Source organism: Sander vitreus, chromosome 19 (assembly GCF_031162955.1).
Source record: "Sander vitreus isolate 19-12246 chromosome 19, sanVit1, whole genome shotgun sequence".
Lineage (NCBI taxonomy): Eukaryota > Metazoa > Chordata > Actinopteri > Perciformes > Percidae > Sander > Sander vitreus.
In genome coordinates, this window is record NC_135873.1 from 20,498,472 (window position 1) to 20,523,045 (window position 24,574).

At 41.0% G+C, this 24,574-nt stretch overlaps 1 protein-coding gene across 1 annotated transcript in view; it reads left to right on the forward strand.

The window, feature by feature from the left end:
• Positions 1 to 24,574, forward strand: part of sorcs2 (sortilin-related VPS10 domain containing receptor 2) — a 353,877-nt gene that overhangs the window by 286,210 nt on the left and 43,093 nt on the right. The window contains exons 6-10 of the mRNA XM_078276317.1: positions 778 to 842; positions 6,056 to 6,174; positions 8,897 to 8,986; positions 19,913 to 20,092; positions 21,995 to 22,141. Coding sequence (XP_078132443.1) covers positions 778 to 842; positions 6,056 to 6,174; positions 8,897 to 8,986; positions 19,913 to 20,092; positions 21,995 to 22,141 — 601 coding nt within the window. The remainder of the gene's footprint in view (positions 1 to 777; positions 843 to 6,055; positions 6,175 to 8,896; positions 8,987 to 19,912; positions 20,093 to 21,994; positions 22,142 to 24,574) is intronic.

Here is a 24,574-nt window from a genome sequence, read left to right on the forward strand (position 1 = left end):
AGAGTGCACTTTCCCCGAGCTGAGCTGTGCATATTTACTGAGGTATCTGTGTAATCAAAGGCGATCAAAGGATACGTACAGTATGAGTTCTTCTATGCTGTGATCTAGGATTTAATCACTCTACACTTTAGTCCAACATTACCCTTTTTAAATATTTTATTCATCAAATAAATATTTTTACCACTGGGGTGAGATCAATTTCTTGATAGTAGTAAGAGTAGTACATATGTGTAGTTCTACCTTCTGTTACTGTAAGATAGATACCAACCGCAAGAAAACTGGAACAGAATTGCATTTCCTCAAATAAACCAAGATTTTAAGACTAAATTGAACTGAATTGAAGCTGTACCCTCAGACAAGAATGTCCATATTGGACGATTCTGCAAAGCCACCCGTTTTGTTTAATGACCTCGCCAATAACACCATTTGTTTTTTTTAATGTTTTTGTCTTTGTACAATATGTACTATAGGACACTCAGCACCCCGACCTCCACTCAAACGGTTTGCTTGGCTACAAAAAGGAAACTTCCTGCTTTGGCACTGAATGTTGGCATTGCACATAAATCCTGAGGTGCAGAATCATCCAACGTAAACAGAATTCTTCGGAATACTAATGAGAAAATAAGACCAAATACATTCAACATTCAATATGTCGTTTCTTTTACTGTGCTTCCTCATCTGACCTCTACAGTAGACATTAGTAATGTGGTTTTAAGTGTAATTTCTGATTAAATGTACTCTCCCTGGTGATTAATGTATTTCTCCTCCGTGTTCCAGGTCAGTATCTGGTGTGGATGTGGACCCTGATCTGGTACACATGGAAATGCAAGATACGAGTGGAGGTAAAGTTATGTTCCATCTGCTCATGCATTATTCTTGATACTGTTAGGGCCTGGTCACACCAGTACAGTGACATTCCAGACTGAAATGTATTAATGTTAATGAAATCCCACTATTAGTGGATTTGCTCACAGAGCCAAAGTAAATGGAACTTTCACAGTGAGTTTACATGCACAGCAGTAATGGGGGTTAAGTGAATAACTGGGTGAAGACTGGGAAGAATGACGGGAGTAACTCTACCTCCGGTACAGTAGGTTCACTCTGCCAACGTAAAACTGCTCGGAACAAGGTGTAAACACTTAGGCTTCAACACCATTCAACAGACGTTACTGCGGTGTTTACATTTTACATACACTGCTACATGCTATAATGTCAGGGAAACATTTTATCTTGATTGCAGATATTGTTGATCAAAATCCTGTTTTAACATTGTGTAGTTTTTGCTTATATCCCTTTACTGGTGAATTTTTGTTGTTTGTTGGTCATTCCACTGCTACATGTACCTACATGCTAACGTAAGGAAAATGTTGGTAATTACTCCCAAATTTCGGATCACATTCCTGCCGGAACATGTCCAGGTGTGTAGTTTTTGGTTAAGAATCCATTATTGGTGATTTGTAATCGTAGAAAGTGCTGCTATACTCTGTTACCGTCTGTCTCACGCTGCAATGGCGAACTGTACATGTTGCATTGTAGCAGGGTTCAAGTAACTGTCTGTTAATATGTAACATTTCTGCATTAACGACCATACCTATGATATATATATATTTCTGAGTTGTGTTCTTACACTATTCCAAATGTTTCCACTAAATGTCAAACCCAGAGAAATCTGTTATTTTATTTCTGACACGGGACGTTTCCTTTAGTCGCCCGTCAGTGGTGTCATATACCTTTCACCCTCTTGTTACTCTAACTTCCGTCAAAACACGGCACCCAGATGATACGTTCGAGAGTAATCGTAAATCATACAATGTCACAGAAAGAAACACTCGTACAGCAGAGACCTTATTTATTGATACATATCAATATCGATCCAGCTTATGTGCAACTTCCAATCTGCAACTCGTATTTACTATAATTCCGAGAGCACCTGAAGGCAGCATAGAATGCAACTTTAGACACAAAAAGTAGCCCATATGTGTAACATTCAGTGATTTACGTTATTCATATCTACTGTATATATTGATAGTGGTAGCAATTTTAATGATGAACAAATGCAAGAATCATGCATTTAAACATTTTGGAATAAAGCAAATTAGTCACCTACCTTCGCAATGTGGCATCAGGTTTCGCTAGTCGTGCTGCAAGCTAACATTACGACCTTAGGGGGCGGGGAGGTTAAAAACACGTTATTTCCTGTCCTGACCCGCTTGATAGTGGAGCCTGCACCTGAAGCAACTCCAGTGGAAGTTTGCAGATAGACCCCTCTCGTATTTGCCCAAATTTGACTGCCAGAGTGTTTAATCTCTGTTTATTTTACAACTGTACAGACATCACAGTTGGCTAGCAGAGTAGTTCACGTTTTTCATCATACATACATCCTTTTTCAGTTTAAAACCTTTGGATGTATAAATAGAACAGTGGGAGACATACATTGCATTACGTTATTTTAATTAAGTCCCCTATAGGCTTCCATATGAGTGGCTTTTAGTTTTATATGCAATTGTTTTGTAAAAAATGACAACATAGCATAGCAAATATATTTTCTTATTAGCGATCTAATCACACAGTACTGGAACTCTATAGTGTTTATTAGGAATCTTCTTCCATGGTAACAGGGCTGGACTAGGGTACAAAAGCAGCCCTAGTTTGAGAACTAGACCAGCCCATCCCAATCAGCCAAACACCACCCGTCCTTCATTACATACCAGCAGTGGTCCAGCACCATTTACCAGACAAATGCTGGTATATTTGCTACCTAAACACTAACCAGCCAAAAATAGGTAATCTATTGACTGGTAAAATTTTAACATTCACTAGCTATGTGGCTGGTGGAACATACATACCAGCCGATATCAGCCCCTAATACTGTGACTTAACTGAGTGGTAAGTAAGACAGTATGATAGTGTACTCACTGAGTGAAAAATGCTGCCTGGCTCCTGATGGCAAGATGGCTAAAGGTTGAGGGTGGAGCATGGCTGTCATTAAGATGTCTTGTATAGGTGGCTGTGTTGGCTCAGTTGGTAGAGCATGTGCACATATACGTAGAGGTGTATTCCTCGATGCAGAGATTCAGGGTTTGAGTCCGACCTGTAATGATTTCCTGCATGTCTTCCCCCTCTCTCTCCCCTTTCTCACCTAGCTGTCATGTCCTTTAAAGGCGGAAATGCCCCAAAAAAGATATCTTGTATAGTAAACAAGTGATCAGTCTGTAAATTGTTTTCACGTCACCTTTTGGTATCGCCTCAGCTCGCTTGGAACCTCAACGGAGGTGATACTAAATAAAGTACCTGTTGGCAGGTACCAGGGACTTTTTATCATAATGGAAAACAAAAAAAGACGAGTAGAGTCGAGGCAAGTCCCGCAGGTACAGGTATGTGATGGAAACGCCATATGGTAGGATGGAGGTGGGCTGTAGGATGTGATTGGCCAGTGTTCAGATGAGAGACAAACCAGTGGGCCAATCATGTGATCTTTCTTCTCTCTATGGGCCGATCAAAAAATACAACTTTTGACCCGCGTGCAGCACATGCAGCCCACACAAATAGAATGGCCCAATCTCCCGGTACTCACGATTATTACCAATCCATGCCTGCATGGTAAGTGTCTAAAGCTGAGTAAAGAAACTCAGTGACTGTGTGTCCATCATCACAAAACACAAAAAACAGTTATATCAGACATTTGATTTGAAGATAAGATAGACTTTATTAATCCCACACTGGGGAAATTCCTGTGTTAAGATTCTCTACGAGACTTGCTGAGGTGGAGAAAATAAATGTTCTCTCCCATCATGGCAGTACTAGTCTTAGCATAGCCTGCATTGTCAATGTAGGAAATATACAGTAGAGATGAATGGTTGACCTTGCTGTGGGTAGGCGGCAGTGGTGTGTGGGCATAGGGTCAATGGAGAATGAATGGGTAAATTAAGGAGGGGTTTCAGGGGCCCCTGAGGCAACAACAGCAAATCTGGAATAGCATATCTGCTGAGTGATAGACAGGTTAGTTCTTAAATCCCCACAAAAGGCCAAGAGGTTAATAGAAGCAGTGTGTATTTGTCAATGTATGGTTGTAAATGTATGTTTTTATTATGGACTTCCCTCCTTTGGGTCTAATAATAATAACAATAATCCCCCACTCTGAATAAACCTGAGCAGGCAGAGTCAGAGAGTAGTGACAGATAGTGAAGGGCAAAATGAAGGGCATTTTTTTCTTTGCTTTTCCACACTGTATTTCTCTTAACACTGTACCTCTAGAAAACAATACACACATCTCTTGGATCCCTTGAAGACACACTCAGTCTTTCCCACACAGAAAGATGATGCCTGCAATGTGAAAGTTGTCAGCCCAAACAAGACTGCCTGTGTTTGTAGAGGGTGAACGGGAGAGGTTGTCTGTCTGGGCCAGCTGCCCAGGCACGAGAGCTCTTTCTAGGGCTAGGCAGCACCACATGGTCCCTCCTCCTACTCATTCTACTCCATTTCCCTCTCCTTGCTTCCTTTCCCAAACAAATAGATAGTCAAAGGGGGCTGGAGCGATCAGGCATGCCAAACCAATCTGTTCGCCCTGTGCCGCCCTGTCACATGTGGCATCGCCAAGGTTAAAAGTTGACACGCTACAAAGAAGGACACAAAGTCACAAGGGTCTCTGCAGAGGCAAGTAACCGGGCCTGTGCTGTGCCTGGAGGGGTTGTGGGGGTTAGGATGCACCCAGGACCGCTGGTTGAGGAGAGGGACTCCAGAGAAACAGTGGTGGTCGAATGATGGATGAGCCAAGTGTGTTAGTGTCTGTCATTAAGGGGATTTGATGTGCAGGAAAGCGTGCGTGTACCTTGTTCATGCACGATACACACAAACATGCATGCAGTCACACAGCTCACTGATTGGCATGTACAGAAAAGGACTTGGAGGTGTGTGTGTCCACTCCACTAGCTGCTAGGTTAATTTATGCAGTGCAAAGTGCAATTGTAAAACACTCGAGCGCTATGCATTCCATCTCAGCTGAGAATGGAGAAATGTCTGTCTGAGTCCTTCCCTTCCTTACTGTGTAGTATACATTCTATTGAATGTGTTGGTAGAAATCGAAAGTACTCAAGCCTAGAAATAATTCATAACTGACGCACACAAAAAATCCCCCAAAGCAAAAGTGACGGTAAAGAAGACAGTCAATGATGATAACTAAACAATGATTATTGTTTGTTATATTTCATATCAGACGGCATATGCACTACTGTAACTTTCACCAGCAAAAAAAATGCAGTAACAGTGATGATGTCATCGCAGTATTGCTATGCGGTTATCGTCACATCTCTATGTCATGGTGGGAGTTCAAGTGAACGAGTTAAGAACTGAATGTAGTCAATCAAAGGTCAAAACAGGTATTGTCATTCTAAAATATAGGTTCTGATACAGTAAGTCACAAACAACCTGACGTGTATGATTGCAGGCTTGTGAGTGTGTGTGTGTGTGTGTGTGCATTTTCTCTATTGCCAGCTTGTCACCTCTGGGAGGAGAGTAATGGATGAATTTCAGCAGGCAATGTTGCTGATGCAGCTGCTGGTTGACATTCAGTAGTGGGTGAGCTTTGGGTCTCTGTGAGGATAATCCCTCCTGGCCATTTGGATGCTAGTACGGCTATATGTCTTTGGGGAAGCTGTCATCTCTTATAGAGTTTGGAAATTGATTTCTCAATTTTTTCTATTCACCTAGTTTTCTCCCTTACATTGTCTTCCTCTTTTCTTTCTCTCTCTGCTTCCATGGTCATATATCTACAGCACGGAGTTTTGTTTTTAAATATAAGCAATCATGTATATTATATAAAACAACAGTAAATAGTCAACAATAATGTATTCATCAACAATATATCATGGACAGCATATGGATATACCTTTTTAATATGTGAACATATTCCATGTCAAATGTATTGCAGTACTGTGTAAACCTGTGCAAATGTATGTGAAGCATATGAAACAACAATTTTTTATTTGTTCATTTTTGTAAACAATTTTGATCTAAAGTAACTGTTCTTTGTTCTGTGTGTTTCTGTGTGCCACCGCAGGTTACCTGTACGTTACCTGTCTCATCCAGAACTGTTCGGATAAAATGGTGACGGCTCAGTTTCTTGGCAAAATTGACCACAACTCGCTGCTAGTGCAGGACGACTACATTTTTGTCAAGGTAAACATCACAACAGCTGACGTGAGAGAGTGGTGTGTATTACAATTATTTTAGTGAAACAGAAATGGTTATCATCTTGTTTTTGTGTCCCAAAGGTAAAAGGATTTCTAAAACTTCCAAAATGTTAGATCTCATGTTAGATCTGCTTGGGTCTCCACCAACTCCTGAGTAAAATATCTGGCTCTTTGTTTTGTGACTACAAGCAGTTGAGCACACCACATCTCATTGTTAAAAAAAAGAAATATAAACTTCTTTGGTAAGCAGGCATTTCTTTCGGGAACGTTACCGTTTTACCTGGGTCGTATTTTAAAATTAGGGTTTTTCTTTCGTAAAGAAATCATGTTTTTCGTTTAATGCCAGGAAATGGCTTGTTGGTGCCACATTGTTGTAAAGCCCTCACTCATCATTGCACTCTGTACTCTCTGCTCGATTGGTCATCATTATCCATACGTAGACTTTTGCACTGGTAAAACTTCATCTACAAATTCATCCTTGGATTGCTGCCAACATATTTGTCCAATTACATGTCACACAAGCACTGCAGTCACAGGCTACGCTAAATTTGGACATTTCATTTTATGAATACTTATTACATATAGAGCATCCAATCTTTACATTTAATATTTTGTGAAACAAGGACCTTAAGCACTCATTCTTTGAAAAGTAGGTGTCAGTTGGATGGAAATCTCATTCTGAAGGAAAGCATTTCATTCACACGTTATTAGACTGTTCTGTGAGACAGCAAAGAGAAGTCGATCTGCAGCTTAAGTCAAAAGCATCACTTAAACCTAACAAACATCCATTAGACAATTGTAATCTCAGTCTATTGATCCAAAGTGGAGCAGATCAAATAAATGAACAGCTATTGAATTCAAATAGTTTCTACTGGATGATACCTGACAATTTCCCTTTAATGTAAGCTAATGCAGTTGAACTAGATATAATATTACAAATGTTATACATCGGTTGTCATGACAAGCTGGAGAGGAGACTGTCAGCTAATGTCGTTAGCTAACACGTAACTTACACTAACTTAGCTAACATTAGTAAATGATCACGTTAATTATCAATGAGAACTTCTTCAGTAACGCTATCCGTTAGCTGTCGTACATTGATAATGATAAAATGTGTCTTGACTAGTGGATAACTGTAGTGGATACTGTGTCGTTAGTTTTAACGTTACTTACTTACTTACCAGAAACACAATGTTGTCAGTGAGTCTCGGACATGGATGTATAATAAGGTCTCGGATTGGCATCTGGGTTTCTTCGTCGGTGTTTATTCGGGTTAGCGTAGGAAGCAATCTGCACAAGTCACACAGGTGACCCAATTTCGTTTCAAAACGGCAAATTTCACCGAAATGTGAGGAGTTCTAGTCAGTATTAAAATGTTATTGAAGATTAGTCCTTTTAACTGGTCGTCTTTGTAGGAAAAACACAACCTTTATCTATCAGAAAGTATCGGTTCTCTTTTTAAGGAGTACTCTGCTGATTTAACATTGCACTCTTATAACACTGTCAGACTCACAATGGACATTTAAAACATTATCTGAATCAATGCAGCCAGAGGTCAGAAAATAGCATTCACATATTTATTTATTTTGTCTGGAAAGCATTTAAGTTAGGGCAGTAGAGTAAATATGCAGGGTCAGAGCTAAGAGTGCAGTGTTAGCCTTGGCACTCACACAAACACACACACACGCTCTTCCTTTAGAAAACACAGTTGATAGCACTTTCTTAAGGGGCTCTAATTTAAAAAAAAATCGCTTTCATTGTTTCATCACTTTTTTTATTACTGTTCAGCATTTCACAAAACCAGCGCTAGTCTGCTTCTTTCAGTCAGAAACGACAGTTGTAATCACAGCTCAGATGATAGACGCTCAGATATCCGAAAAAAAAGCTCATGCCACAAGCCCAATATAGAAGCTTTAAATACAAAGTTTTCTATCAGATTTTAAAAGCAGCAGCTCGAAAAGTTTTAGCACTGCTCACCTTACAAAAAAGCCAAATGGTGACAGGCAGTTCATTTCCAAAAATGTTCAAGTGTGTGCAGGCGTTCGAGCCCGTCACTTGGTATATGATATGTTCAACTCCTGTTTAAGTCACTGTCAGTCACCAGCGCCTTGTGAGCTTTCTAATCGGCTCTCTCAGGAGGGGGAAAGCATGACTCAGCCTAGGTACCGGTTTGTGTAGTGAATACCAAGGTCTGTGCACATTGTTGACTAAACTTGTTTTTTTCTCTCTTTCTTCTATAAACATTATTTATATGTCTTACTCTAAATTGCATTTTCCAAAATAAAAGCCTTGAATTTGGTCGTTGCAGTTTCTGGGTGCACAGGTTTCCTGGAGCTCAGTGACACTCAATTTTAATTTCACTTTCAATTTACAAACTGGTCCTGTGGTCCTAATGTAAACTGACGTAAACAAGGTCCTAAAAAGTATTCATAAATGTGGTTAATAGAACACGCACGCTTCCTTTATTTTGTTCTCAATGTATAAATGAGTTCTCTTTTCACACTCTTACTTTTAGCCATTTTGCAATGAAAGTGTGATGGTGTGTGTTTGAAAAATTAAGACAAATTATTAATAATCATAATAAGTGGGGATAACAAACAAGCTCAAACTAGAATGAAAAGTGTGGATTTGAACTTTTGGGTAGTGGGCAGATTGTTGCGAGTAAAAGATTGCCGTGTTGAGACTGTGGTTTATTTGTATTTTTCCAGGTCACCACAGGGAATCGCACCAAGCACTTTGTGTCGTATCGGCGCAATGAGTTTGTCCAGATGAAGTTTCCCAAGTACGCCTTGCCAAAGGTAGAGCACAACAAGAAATTACTCTCTCTTCTTCTGTGACGCTGACACAATAAACTTTTTGTAACAAGTTGTATAGCTAACCCCTCATTCATGTACGTTCACACAGATTAACCATGTTGTGGTTTTTTATATACTTTTTTTAAATTGTTTTTCACAATCCTGAGTAACATATGTTTCAATGCTTCACAATGGTTTGTTTCAGAGGCTTTAAAGCTCTCAAGACAGTACACCCAAACACTGAACATGTAGAAATACATATTTTGTGGCCTTGTTGCATGTCATACACCTCTCTCTCCTGTTTGATTCTCTGTCTACCGTCCAATAAAGGCAGGAATACCAAAAAATATATCTTTAAAAAAGTCTTTCTAGACAGTAAGTTGCTTTGCTTGGATTTCTTAACCGTCAAAGCTGAGTTGTGTTTCAGCAACACACCGCTTCATTTACAACGCTTCACAGAGCTTCACATTTACAGAGCTTCACATTTACAGAGCTTCACATTGACAGAGCTTGTGTATCTTGTTTTTATCTCTAATGCAACTTCAGTTCAGTCAGGACCACTTTGTCAAAATAGATTTATTCATCTGCAATTTGCATTTGGTGGTATGGCTCTGTTCTGGGGCCTCCCTACACTTCCCTGCCCTTCCATGTGCATACATGGAAAGCCTTAAGCAGGGAGAGCAGCAGGTCAGGATCCCTCTAGGGTACAGAACAGCGCAGCATCAATGACAGAGACACAACATTGATTAAAACAGACAACATGAATCTAAAAGGAGGAGCTGGGGTGGAGGTGGGTTTGCAATCGCTAGCAGAGATGCAGAAAGATAGGCTGGGGAAAAGCAGTTTAAATAGAGCGCGCTATTTGGAAATCCAATCAAAAGAGGGAATCAGCTGAGCCATCAGCTGGTGTGCTGCCTTAGGAACTGTCAGCTATGAGCTGAGATAACAGCCAAGCTTGACTCCGTGACCTGCCAAATTTACGCTATGCTTCATTTTAGTCAGGACCACCGTATTTGGCGGGATTGCTCTGTTCTGGGGCGTCCCCACACTTCCACGTGCATACGTGGAAAGGATGAGGCAGTGAGAGCACACCTCCCTGCCCTTCCATGTGCATACATGGAAAGCCTGAAGCAGGGAGAGCAGCAGTAGCAGGAACCATGTTGCATTAAGAGAAGTGGATATAGCATTCATTCCAATGAGCGTTGCTTAAAAGCGCATGATGTAGTCATGGAGCTCTAAAACACCCAGATCTTCTGCGTTGACTGGCCCATAACAAAAAGATGGACATGCGCACTTGCGACAGTTTGTTTGAGTTGTCGTAGCAACACCGCTCGTCATGAGCTTCTCTCTTGCGGAAACAAGTACATACAGAGAACTCGTCGTACATTGTCTAAATTATTCACTAACATTAAACATCGTGTTTATTGTTTTCATTGTTTAATGCTTATCTAAATAAACGATGGCTGTATTAAGAGAACCAAGGAGATGTAATCATTGTCGTACTAGCTGTAGCCCTGGCAGTTTGTGAACAGAGACGCCAATAACTTAACATCCACGTTACACTAAGCCCATGGTTGCTTCAAGACATGGCGCTGTTCCTGGGGGCTTTGGCAGGAACCCCCTGCTAGAATTCCGGTGCGTTTTGAGCTATATTATGAGGCGGCGGGAAAATCTCGTACAGTAAACGGGGAACATCACTGCCTTTATTGCTGCCACGAGAACTTCAAAACACTGAGGGTAAAACCGAAACACAAGCACCTAACTGTCCGGGAATCTGCGCAACAGCTGAATGTTTCCTGCAACAACAAATCAGTCGCTAATTCATGCTCATCTCTTTTCTTTTTCTCCTGTGAAAAAAGCTGTGCTCAAGTGTTGTTCAGAAATGTTAACAAGAATGATTTGCAAAATATAAAAGTCTAGTTGCGCTTTGGAACTGCACTTCTCAGTGATCCTGTCGCTGGAATGACGTCATCCATTAGTGACACTGGTGCAGGTCTTGCAGTGGAGGTAGACGGAAGCGGGGCGGCTTATTTCACGCTGGATTTCGATCCTGGAATTCATGACGGCGACTGCAAGCGGTGACTGGATGCCAGACAAGGACAGGACGGGGCCGTCCCCCGAGCCAGCCGCTGGAGCTGAGCCAGCTATCTTGCGGGAGCAGCGGAGCCGGCGTTTCTTCTGGGGGCAGAAGAGCCGGAAAATTCAGAAGAGAGCCGCAGCGGATGGCAACAGAGTTCCCATCACCGCTGGCCTCCCCGGCCTCAGATTGTAGGAGCTGGGATCCATGTCGCAGTCGATCCACCAAGAATCATCCCTTTGGATGTGGCTCGTCATGACGAGCCGCAGGGCGAGCAGCCCGGTTCTTCCCATGTGGCAGACATCTTGCGAGCGCTAGCAGAGATGCAGCAAGGGAGGCTGGAAAAAGCAGTTAAATAGAGCGTGCTATTTGGAAATCCAATCAAAAGAGGGAATCAGCTGAGCCATCAGCTGGTGTGCTGCCTTTGGAACTGTCAGCTATGAGCTGAGATAACAGCCAAGCTTGACTCCGTGACCTGCCAGAACTTAGGCTATGCTTCATTTGTGGCACTCACAGTGTCATTGTATATATCCAACAGGTCAATACATGCACTTGAGGGTGAAATGCCCTTTCCTTCACTTAAGCCTACACATATTATGTTCCACTTCTTTGTTGGTGTCAGATGTTAGTACAGTGCCTGTACCCAAATTAGTCCTGGTACTGGCCTGATACATGATAGCTCCCATAAAATATTCACCACTAAGCATCGAACCAGTCGCATCCCGTCTCACTGACATAGGCAAGACGAAAAATGAGCTCTAGTTCAATACAAGACAAGGAACCTTTGCTGTCAGCACAGGCAGCACAGGGGGCCATTTTAGCGTGACACTAGCCTGAGTGCTATTGAACTGCGCTGATTAAATGTAAAGCCTGGGGAGATGTCAGCCTTAAACTAAGAAAAAAACCTTTAAGACGATTACTGCAGTTGATGACGCACACACACACACACACACACACACACACACTTTCTCTTTTCCTCTCCAGAAAATGTATATAATTACTCCAGTTCCAGCCCACCACAGAGAGATTGTATGCCTCAATTGCTTGACTACTTAATCTCCAATGTGTGATCCTCAAGAAATTAAAAAAAAGATATTTTTCCTTTATTAGAACAGCCTTCCACCGACCTTCCAATGTGAAGGTCGGTGGTTCGATCCCTGGCCCATTTCAAAGTTTCCTAAGGCAAGACACTGAACCTGAACCCCGGATGTGTAAATGTGTGTGTGAATGGTGTAAAAGTGCTTTTGAAAGACTAGCTAACATCGGACTAATTGGGCTACACCAACCAAGTGTGGACTTCTGTTTCTGGTCATTTTAAAGAAACAAGAATTGAACATTTACTTCAAAGGTATTTTCCCATAATAATACTGCAATTTGTTTTTAAAGAAATTGCCAAGAGCAATGTCCACATATGGCTGTGGCTCTTTAATGTTGTCAATATTCAAACATTTCTCTGGTATACAAATATTACGAATATAATCATGACCATTTTTATTGAGAAGTAACTTGGCTGCATGCGCTTATATCAAGGACACATGCGGGCGCCATCTTGGGAAAACAGTCACGACCAGTGGACTGACAAACACACGTGCAATCAGTAACCAGTAACATAGCTCAAGGATGGCGCTCGTAGTTCGACTGGTCATGACTGTTTTCCCAAGATGGCGCCCGCATGTATACATGAACGGTACTGTCTTTCTAAATTATCTTTTTAATAAACTGTCTGTACACTTAGAAAGTTGTCAATGCTCTGGTTTACATGTAGGGACCCTCATTATGCTACCGTTGAAGTGTGGTGCTGTTTTGATCCTTGTTAGTGGTATAGAAATAGAGATTTCTTTTTACTTTACCCGTGCCGCGATGACTAACGTTATAAGATAATAGCGGTTTGCGCTAAAACTGGCCACATTCGATTAACCTAGCATGAAAACAAATCCCAGAGAACGTTTGACTCGGTACACGTGTTATTAACCCCTAGGTTCATTTTGCACCAGAGTCGTCCTTTAAAGAGTAAGATCCTTTTTTTTTTTTTAAACATAAAAACATCCGCAAAATTGCATTTGCTCCTCCAGACTCCTTGTAAATTAACAGTAATTTTAGCATCGTAAAATACACTTTATTCATATTCGACAGAAACAAAATAAAACTATGAAAAGCCGTTTTGGGTCGTCTTTCCACTTTTCCAACCATCACAACTCTAGTTTTGGTTGAAATAAACACATAGTTTACCGATTTACATGTGAAAATATGTTTGCTCTATACGAGCTAAAGGTATTGCTTTTTTTAATGGAGTCTGGTGGGTTTAGCGATAGTGACTTCAGAGCTGTTTCTGGTTTAAAAAAAAGGTCTTAAAGAGGTTTTAATCATCTAAAGGCTCTTTGGCAATAGATACAGAGCTCCTGACAGACAAAAGAGAATGATCAAACACTATGTAATTCTTTACTGTCAAACGTGTCACATGACTGCTGACACTGATGTCTTTTATGACTTTAATATATACATCCATGCAGGTGTGAGCGTTGCTCCATACCATTAATCAGGGGACAAGTTTAATTTTGTTCAGAGAGCAGACTACGTTCATTCTATACAATCCAAGTGGGCGCGCGCACGCACACACACACACACACACACACACTCTTACTCTCCTTCCAACAAGTATAGACAGTGATGATCAATTTAATTAGGTGTGGCAGGTAGGCGGCAGATAAATCAGTTTGTATATGAACGTGTGTGTGGGTTTGCTCTCTGTCTCTTGTCACCCTCTCTTTCTACATGTGTCCTCTTACTTGGGTGAGCAGATAGGTCACACATTGCAAAGCTTTTAGGTTGAGCGACACATAGGGGGGAGGAGAGAGGGGACAGGGGAGAGGAATTGGAAAGATGGATGGAGTGAGAGACGAATGGAGGAGAGGTGAAAGTGTGTGAATCAGTTAAAGAGGGACTGTTTCCAGCACTATGTTGTTCCACTGTGAATAATTGAAAGGCTATAATATGAAAAATGCAGAGGCCATCCGAGAAAGCAGTTTGTCTCTGTCCTACGAGACCTGACCCGAGTTATTAACCACACACACATACAGGTTTGTGGCACTATCTTTGTGGGGACCTGTCATTGACATAATGCATTCCCTAGCCCCTTACCCTAACCTTAACCATCACAACTAAATGCCTAACCTTAACCCTTACCCTCACCCTAACCAGAACCTCATTCTAACCCTAATCCTAAAACCAAGTCTTAACCCTCAAACAGACCTTTAAACTTGTGGGGTCCAGCATTTTGGCCCCACAAAGCTGTCGGGATCTCACAAGTATACTGGACTCCCGGTTTTTGGACCCCACGAATATAGTTAAACACACACACACACACACACACACACACACACACACACAGCTTTAACACTATTTTACCAAGAAAAACTATACAACCACAATGTACACACAATGTCAGCTCCAGTGGGCCAGCTAGAATGTCTTGTCTCATGTGGGAGTTCTTGAAAGAGAAAGGCACTCCACTGTATTAAGAATAGTGTCAGGAAGTATGTAATCAACAAAGGCAACACACACTGAGGCCTTATAATGCACGTCATATACCGACAGTTTCTTAATTTGGGTCATCACAGGTTGACACGTCAACTTGTTAAGATATTCTACTGCCTTATTTCACACGGTAATCCTCTGCAGCAGACAATATCATGTATGACATACAATCATTTCTTGTATGTTCATATTCAATATCTCCAGATCAATATAGTTTAGAGACTTCCTTTTTGGGGTTTTGAAGCAGATAGATGTGCTGTTTTAACAAGGTCTTTTGTATGATCGTTGGCCTTCCAGAAGCTTTTTAATCTACCCTGGAACTAGTGTCTTTGTACAATAAATCCATAATTACTAATCCATAAATTATGTTAGGTAATGTTCGATTTCTCTGCATTGCTTTAAGATAGTGTCATTCTGATTGGTTAGCATTAAAAAGCTAACACCTTTTCAAAGAGGGCTTTTGTGTGATCGTTGCGCCTTCCAGAAGTTTTGTTATTAAGCCAGAAAGTCAGAGTGCACACTAATTCCAAAATGATAAATCCACAGCTGAACGGTTATGTATTCCCCTGCGTCATTCATAGCATAGAGGGTTAACACATACCAGCTCTCCAATCATCAGCAGTTTCTTTATTGGAATCGTTTGGATTTGGTTTAAATTCCAATCATCGATTCCAAATGTAATATGGTTTCCGTAGCGGCCAGGCGCTAGTTGTGTTGCAGCCATGGAGCTCAGTAAGCTCAAAAGTCTGGCTTTATTTTACATTGAAAAAGCCCAGTAAAACTGCAGACCCATATTGAATCAAAATAAAACTTTCCTCTTATTTGTGAAATAAGCATGTAACCCGTTTCAACTTCACTACTCAAAGAACCGAAATCGATAAGAACCGGAATCAAAAGGAAGAATCGCAAATGGAAACAGAATTATTAAAATCCAAACGACGACCAACCCTAGTGATTTGTTCAGTGTTTGGTATGGAAGTCAATTTAAATGCCTCATATGAGACATATGGTTGCACTTTATCTAATATTGTCATTAGTTTTTTTTCTGTATTGTGTTTCACTATTGTATGGCTTTCAGTGTCAGACTGACCTGACAGGATGTCCAGGTAGTAGCAATCACCAGTGCAGAACCAGTGTATTCCAAACTCCAAAAAAACAACTGATACAAAAGATTTCTTTGTTCACTTTTTCACAGCACTATATCAGATCATCATCAAATTGATTGTTACTGTTTGTAACCACTGACCACCGATTTTCCAGCTTTAACAAGAAGGCAATTCAGAAACATGCTTATAATAAATAGATAATAGGCTCAAGGGTATGTTAAGGAAAGCGGAAAGAAGCCAGAAGCCAGGGAAGTCTGTCTGAAAGGTAAACTATATGGGCGTACTATATTAAAGACTTTGGTAACACTTTACTTGAACATAAGAGTGATGACACTGTCATGAACACATGAACCCTAACCCTAACTTGTCATGACAAAAACTGAATGACACTTACTAAAAGAAGCGTTATGTCATAAACGTTTATGACTTGTTTATAATGTGTATGACACGTTCATGACAGTGTCATGTCACTCTTATGTACAGTACTGTGCAAAAGTTTTAGGCATGTATGAAAAAATGCTGTAAACTAAGAATGCTTTCAAAAGTGGAAGTTTATTTTCATCAATTAACAAAATGCAGTGAATGAACAGAAGAGGAATCTAAATCAAATCAATATTTGGTGGGACCACCCTTTGCCTTCAAGACAGCATCAGTTCTTCTAGGTACACTTGCACAAAGTTTTTGAAGGAACTCGGCAGGTAGGTTATTCCAACCATCTTGGAGAACTAACCACAGATCGTCTGTGGATGTAGGCTTCCTCAAATCCTTCTGTCTCTTCATGTTCTCCCAGACAGACTCCATGATGCTGAGACCAGGGCTCTGTGGGGGGCCATGTCATCACTTCCAGGACATCTTGTTCTTCTTTACACTGAAGATAGTTCTTAATGACCTTGGCTGTATGTTTGGGCTCATTGTCCTGCTGCAGCATAACTTTGGGGCCAATCATACGCCTCCTTGATGGTATTGCATGATGGATAAGTGTCTGCCTGTATTTCTCAGCATTGAGGCCACCATTAATACTGACCAAATCTCCAACTCCATTTGCAGAAATGCAGCCCCAAACTTGCAAGGAACCTCCACCATGCTTCACTGTTGCCTGCAGACACTCATTATTGTATCGCTCTCCAGCCCTTCGGCGAACAACCTGCCTTCTGCTACAGCCAAATATTTCAAACTTTGACTCATCAGTCCAGACCACCTGCTGCGACCCAGTTCCTATGTTTTCGTGCATAGTTGAGTCGCTTGGCCTTGTTTCTATGTCAGAGGTATGGCTTTTTGGCTGCAACTCTTCCATGAAGACCACTTCTGGCTCGACTTCTCCAGACAATAGATGGGTGTAGCTGGGTCCCACTGGTTTCTACCAGTTCTGAGCTGATGGCCCTGCTGGACATCTTCTCCAGACAGTAGATGGGTGTACCTGGGTCCCGCTGGTTTCTACCAGTTCTGAACTGATGGCCCTGCTGGACATCTTCTCCAGACAGTAGGTGGGTGTACCTGGGTCCCACTGGTTTCTGCCAGTTCTGAGCTGATGGCCCTGGTGGACATCTTCTCCAGACAGTAGATGGGTGTACCTGGGTCCCACTGGTTTCTACCAGTTCTGAGCTGATGGCCCTGCTGGACCGATCTTCCGATTTCAAAGGGAAATAAGCTTGATGTGTTTTTCATCTGCTGCAAGTTTCCTTGGCCGACCACTGCGTCTATGATCATCAACGTTCCCTGACTTTTTGCAAGTGTACCTATAATAATTGATGCTGGTTTGAAGGCAAAGGGTAGTAACACCAAATATTGATGTGAGTTAGATGTTTTTTTTGGTCGCTCACTTTGCATTTTGTAAATTGATAAAAATAAACAATCATTATTTATGTTTTTGAAAGCATTCTTAGTTTACAGCATATTTTCCACACCTGCCTAAGACTTTTGCACAGTACTGTAGATACCTTCAAGTAAAGTGTAACCAAGACTTTTTTTACAGAATTCAGTGTGAATAAGGTCCAAGGGGCATGAGGATTTTCATGATTAATGGGATCTATTTGAGTGTGAAAGGAAATGAGCTCAATGCTGCTGAGAGAGGATGAGCACACTTGAGAGGCTATTATGTCATAGCTGACTGCCAGGGGAAGTCTGGTGTTTTTTGTATTGAAATGAGCAAGACATCATTCTGAACCAAGTCTCAGTAAGACCTGGAATGAATGTATGCAAGCTTTCATTACATAAGTAAGGAACTTTCTTAAAACCCCTTCCTATGTCAAAGTATTACAGTTTTGGCATGTGGCATGAAGCGTGAATGGCCAGCCGGCCAGCTAGCGATCTGTCATTTCAGTTTGTGGAGCTTCTCAACTCTGAAAACGCTGGAGCAAATTTACGATTTGCAATCTATTTTCGTAAAATTGCCCATATTCCATCTACACAGTTGATTTCTCAGCTATTTCATCTCGCCTGATGAAATAGCAGATGGAAATTGTAAAATGCTTCCAGTTGTTAGCCACCACGGCATGCCCCATTAGTTGTAAACGTTCCAGTGCTTTGCATTGTTGGATACGGATACAGTAACCAAGGTAGACTGCTCTGATGCATACTGGAGATTTTTTCCAAATCAGTATGCCATCCTGGTATTTTTGGCATACTCCAGATTTTGTTTTTGTTTACATTCTGAATACTACATGCTACATTTCAGCCAAATCAGTACATACTGATAGTATAGTATGTGGTTTTGAAAACGGCTTCTGGAAACAGGTAACCTAAGCTAAATGTGTGTGCTTCATCTAAAACTTAGGTGCTAATAAAGAAATTCTAAACCAAACTATTGTTTTATATATTTTTAAAGGTCCAATGTGTAGGAATTTCTCCCATCTAGCATTGAGATTATATATATATATCTTGCACCATGCAGTTCAAAGTACGTATTACAGCTACGGTAGCCTTCACGCTTCAAAAAGCTGGTCTCTTGCTCTTTTCAATCTCCTTTTTCTCTTTCTGGGCGAAGAAGAAGAATTTTGGATTTTGAATATGTTTGGTCCTCCATATTTCCTTCTTCAAACTTGCCGTGGCCGGGAAGCTACTATACCCATTAGCAGCATTAGCAGCACCTGTGAGTTTATCATGTGACAGCGAAAACACGAAAGGTGGAGCAGTATGTCCTGTATGTCCCTTACCGGCTAACGTATTTCAAGATGGAGCATGAATATGGAGCGTCTACCCCAGTTCATGCTAATGCAAATCTAAAATGTCAAGCCAATAGGAATACTTGGAATTGATGGTGGTGGTAAATATTCATGAAAAAGGATAAGTTTGTGAACGGGCAGCACATATTTTGATAATGAACAACTAAAAACGTTACACACTGGCCCTTTAAGTAACTATAAACGCAGTAACTGAAAATGTGGTAATGATGTGAGTAAGTGTGTGAAGCTTTAAACCTTCAATTGTGTGGCTGTGGCCACCTCACCAGAAACGATTACTTTGACATCGTACTTTTCACCACCACATCCTAAAAGTTACTGTAAGTATTTACATTACATACTGTGCTACACATGTTCCCTGTGTATCCTTTTACAACAAATGCTTTCTTCTTCACTGGGCTATGTAGGTCTACAACAGTTGGCCTGTAAAGCCAAACATCAAACAGTTAAAAAATGATGTGACAGAGCTGGAGCAAAATCTCAGGGGGATCTGGGTGACTCAGAAACAGTACATTATGAAGATCACTGCACAGCTTTCGATACTGTTATGACTCTGAACAACATGACTTTATGCTAATGTAATCACTAACACAGAGAAAGTGCTAAGTTGTTACAGTAGTTTATCAATAATGAAGCTATTTGCATTGGAGGTGTGTAAGCTTTGACAAGAACACCTAACAAGTTTTCTAAGCTGCCAAAACCAGTTTTTCTATGGCTATTTCCTCCAGTTTGTTTCTATAACTGTAGTAATTACGCTGCTTTGCTGCTTTTACTGCTTTATCTATTAAGTCCCCTCTTTTTCCTCTTTCATTTCCCTTTTCCAACTACTTCTTCCTTACTGTCATCACCTTTATTTACTTCTCTGCTTCACCATTCAGTTGTTTTTCTTGTTTTCTCCTTCAGTGTTAAATCACTTTTTCCTGTTTTAGCCCTCATACTGTGTCCACTTGTGAACCACTGATTTAGAAAATACTGACTTTCCCTTTTGACCCCCACTTGTCCTTCTCTCTCCTCCCTTCATCTTTGTCCCCAGGATGTTCAGATAGTGAGTACAGATGATAACCAGGTCTTCCTCGCGCTCCAGGAGTGGTACCAGTCAGACACATATAACCTGTACCAGTCCGACTCTCAGGGTGTCTACTATTCCATTGTCCTGGAAAATGTGCGCAGCACCAAGCAGCCAGAGGAGAATGTCCTCATCGACGTACTTGAGGTGAGTTGGGGTGAAGGAGTTAGTTAGGTAGTTGATTCTGTTACAAATTAAATCTCCCACAGATTTAGTTAATCCATTGATGTTATCTGTGACGTTGATGGTGGTGTCCTGCAATGTTCACTCCCATACAGCTCACCTCAATTGCTTTGGTTTCCAAAACGAAAGCAGAGTGTTTCCACTCTTGAGTTATAAAGTGACAGGTGACAGCCATGTACGGGCCTCCTCCTGATTTGACATCCACTGGCCTTGTTGCTGGAGGACTTTGCGATCCTCTAACAACACTGTCTCTGTCAAAAGAGTACTCTGCCTTGAAAGGCCCCATCTGTTGTCTAGGGCTTCTCTTACCTGAGAATGTGTGTGTGTCTCTGTATCAATGGTGTTGGCCGTAGTGTAAGGTCAGCTGAGACACACCTCGGGGGCTGGACGAGGACTGGTTTGAAGAAAACTCCAGAAATGAGGCACCACCAGAGCTTTTTCTTGGGTTCTTACGTGGTTTTTTATTCCACAATCAGTGGGTCATTGATTAATACAGCCAAACAATGTGAAAAATAAAGCAAGAGTAGTGGAGAGCTAAAACTGGTTTCCTAAAGTTGCTTACACACCAACCAGACGGCCAACTGTCGGCAGAAAAGGCAGTTGGACTGATCAGTCTCCCCGAGTTGGACAAAACAATGCCTCAGAACACACCAAAGCGACGAGACTTAATACGTCTCCATAACAGCAGGCAGCGGAAATCTGTATTGTCGCCCAAAAATGAAAACCGGCAGCTGATAGGACGAACTCGTCACGTGGGTCTGGTTTCTCCGGAAATTCAAAGCCAGACTGTCATGGCGGCTCATTCAGAATACGATCTCATATTTTACTAAAATAGTTCACCGAAACGTGTTTGACAACATTTGAAGAGAGAAATAGGCCGTGCAGTTGCTGAATCTGTCTTTAGTTCAGATCAACAAAGGTCAAAAAAAGTTTAAAAGATTTTCCTCAGATTTTGAGAGACTCTAGTCACGCTCATTCCACTCCCCGTTTCCGGGTTAGCTCTCCACCAATCAGATGGGTCATTATTTGAGTCCGACTGCCGGCAGTGCCCGCCCCGCCGATTATACATGTCCAATCGGCCAAAATGAAGGCCGACGGCCCCTCGGACGGACGACGGCACGGACACACCGAACAGACTCGAGTCACCGACCTCGCCAGACTGTCCAACGGCTGATTATCAGCTGTGTGTGTCCGGGCCTTAAGTCGTTTACATCCCCTTAATTCTGGGCTTATTCAAAGAAAAAGATATTTTGAAATTTGGAGAAGTGCCTTTTAAAGTTTCAGTCACTCAGAATTTGCCTAGCGTTTTAAGTTCCTATTTTAAATTTAGGAGTTGGTTTACACTGATCGTTTGTTTTTTGCTGAGTGGACTCAAATCTCATCTACTGCAGTCCTTTTTGTTTATGCCTTCGAAAGCATCGTCTGGAAGTATCAGTTTAGCACAGACCATAGAACAATATCTGGATATTTTTGTGATGAATATTTTATAAAGCCTAATTTTCGTTAGTAAATTGTAAGCTAAACCACATGTATGTTAGCAAGTTATTAACCTAACCGCATGTATACTGTACACTTTAATCACTATACAACAGATGCCTAGTAGTTATGTGGAGTATGTACTATAGTGAATACTTTGATTATGCATCGTGTTTATTGTATATTTTTGTTTGTATTCTACAGTTTCACTCCTATTCCTACTGTATATGATGTTGACACCAAATAAATCACGCGGAGCTTGGACATTATATCCTGACTCCCATATTCATTTGAATATAGTTTGGCTTACTGCTGAATTGTGTACACGCACACACACAAGGAGCGCAGCACAAGTTAACCCCAGCTTTGTAAAACCACTTTGTTTACCAGGTGCGTGGAATCAGAGGAGTCTTCCTGGCCAATCAGAAGATCGATGGCAAAGTGACAACTCTCATCACCTATAACAAAGGCCAAAACTGGGAACCCTTGGCCCCACCTACCACTGACATGAATGGCAAGCCGATCAGCTGCAAAGCGGTAAGTTCACCACTCAAAAAGTTACTTTTTTTTTTTTTATCTATTACTATCTATCTATTATTATTATTATTATTATTATTATTATTATTATTATTATTATTATTATTATTATAGTTCTGCCAGGCAAGCAGAAATTAAAACTTTAAAATAATCTTATTTAAAGTCACCATGAGTACAATTTCTGTTTGATTAAACATAAGTTGGTTTGACATTTTGGGAAATACCCTTTTTTCGCTTTCTGAGAACACATACACCCCCCTGTAAAACTCAAATGCCATATTTCACTCACATGATGTATCGTGTTAATTTGTTAGCTTTAGAGGTGCTGGCAATAGGATGTTGTTACCTTTGGCTAGAACCAGGTTAGCTATTTCTTTTTGCTAAGCTGAGCTAACTGGCTGAAGCCTCATTATTAACGGACAGATATGAGAGTAGTATCAACTTTCTAATGTAACTCTAGGCAAACACTGTCAGCTTTGATTATAACAGTCTAGCTGAGAGTAATGACTTCTTGTATGCACAAAATTATCATAATGTCTGAATGAAGTGCAGTGGCGATGAATGCCTACAATCTGTATTTAATCCAGTGTTAAAGTACTACATTAGCTCTGCATTACGTTTTATCAGACACAGACTGCTGTTGTAGATTGGTGTTACGTTTCCAGCGTTGCGGCTCCGAACCGTAACGTTAGTTGGGACAGACGCCTTGTATCTTTAGGTAACTGTATTAGCTTTAGCACATAAAACACTGACTACTGTAGCTTTACTAACCATGGAAAAGTATGTGCATCACTGTCAGCGGCAGCTGCTGCTTACGGTACTTTTCTACACACGGAGAGCCCCACTTCCCATAACAACAAACCCCGTCGGCACATACATACGCTGCCCACATGACCACCTGTCTTAAAGGGGAAGCGTCGCCGGTAATGATCATGTAAAAGGAGAACGGTGAAAGTTTCCTTTTCTAACAAGCAGCGAAAAAGTTTTAGCGTCAACATCGCAACATCTTGCGATGTGACTATCGCGCATGCGCACATCGCGATGTAGACGATGAAACAAAATATCGTGCAGCCCTAGGAGGGACTATCAAGCCCTGGACACAAAACACAGTCATCATCTGCCACGCTCAAAGCTCACCTGCTGCTGCAGAGAGGGACAGAAACAGCCATGCCGCGCTGTGGGAATAACCAGCTGAGTCTTCCTTCATCCATCCATCCATCCATCCACCTCCGAGTAGATCAGATTGCCTGTAAACTGGTTGATGCTCTGGGTTGTAGGGAAGATATAGCAACTAGGGCCTTCAGGTGGTAATCTCCCGTAGACGTATACGCTGCTGTCGTTTGTCTGATTCTGCATTATAGTTTGCTTTATTCGTTGTTTGCCATTAACGTGTTAATTCTGTGTTAGTTTCCATTCATTCCTTTGTTTCATTTATTTATGCTTTTTCTGATTTAGTAGTGTATGTTCTTAGGTAAATGAATCCGTCATTTCAAAATGAAAACATTCTGGAGGGAAATGATCAATAACACTATGTTCGTCTGTAAACATTCCACTTGACCCTAAGATGATTTTGTTGCCCCTAAATCCAACAAATCTGAATCTGAAACCCAAGAATATAAATGTATTGGTTTTACCATACTACAGGCAAAAAGGACTATAGCTCCCATCTGGAAGAAAAAGGAGGCACCTACAACTGGTGATTGGATCAAGAATATGACGCAATGTACAGTATGTCCATGGAGAGACTGACATATATATATTGAGAGGCAAATTGTGGCAGTATATGAATACATTTCTTCGTAGCAAAGACTTTAAATTTTTGGGACTAAAGGGCATGGTTATCAGCTGTTCTGTATTGAACTGGTGCCCACAATTTATTCTTTGTTCAAAATATTAAACAACTTTTGCTGATAATCAACAAAGAGTGCAGGCAGTCTATGATAAAGTAAATATTAATTAATGTCAATTAATTAGGCTCCATTGGCACAAAGGGTCTTAATGAAATGTCTATAGAAGGGACATGGGGAGTTGACTTTCATTAATTGGACTTTAAAGAATGTAATTGTGTTGCTGCAAACATACTTCAGACAATTTACTTATTGTCCTATAATAACAAGTGTCATTGCAACAATGGTTCTCTGATAACTTCATCAGCATCCTTCAGTGTTATTGGTGACAGAAAGTTTCTAGACTTTGTAGAACGGACGGTCTTCAGTCCTGCCTGTTGAAAATAAACCAACAACATTGAGAGCAGCTCTGCCGCTGACAAAAGTCCAATCTCATGTTCTTATTTCAAATGAATTAGCGGCCATTAAAGATCTTTCCCCAAGTTAAATGTAATTAGGAGCAATGAATCTCCATGCTGAGCTGTATTCGCAGCAGGATTATAAGATATCAGTGTGGTAAGACTCATTAAAAACAACGGTTCACCCA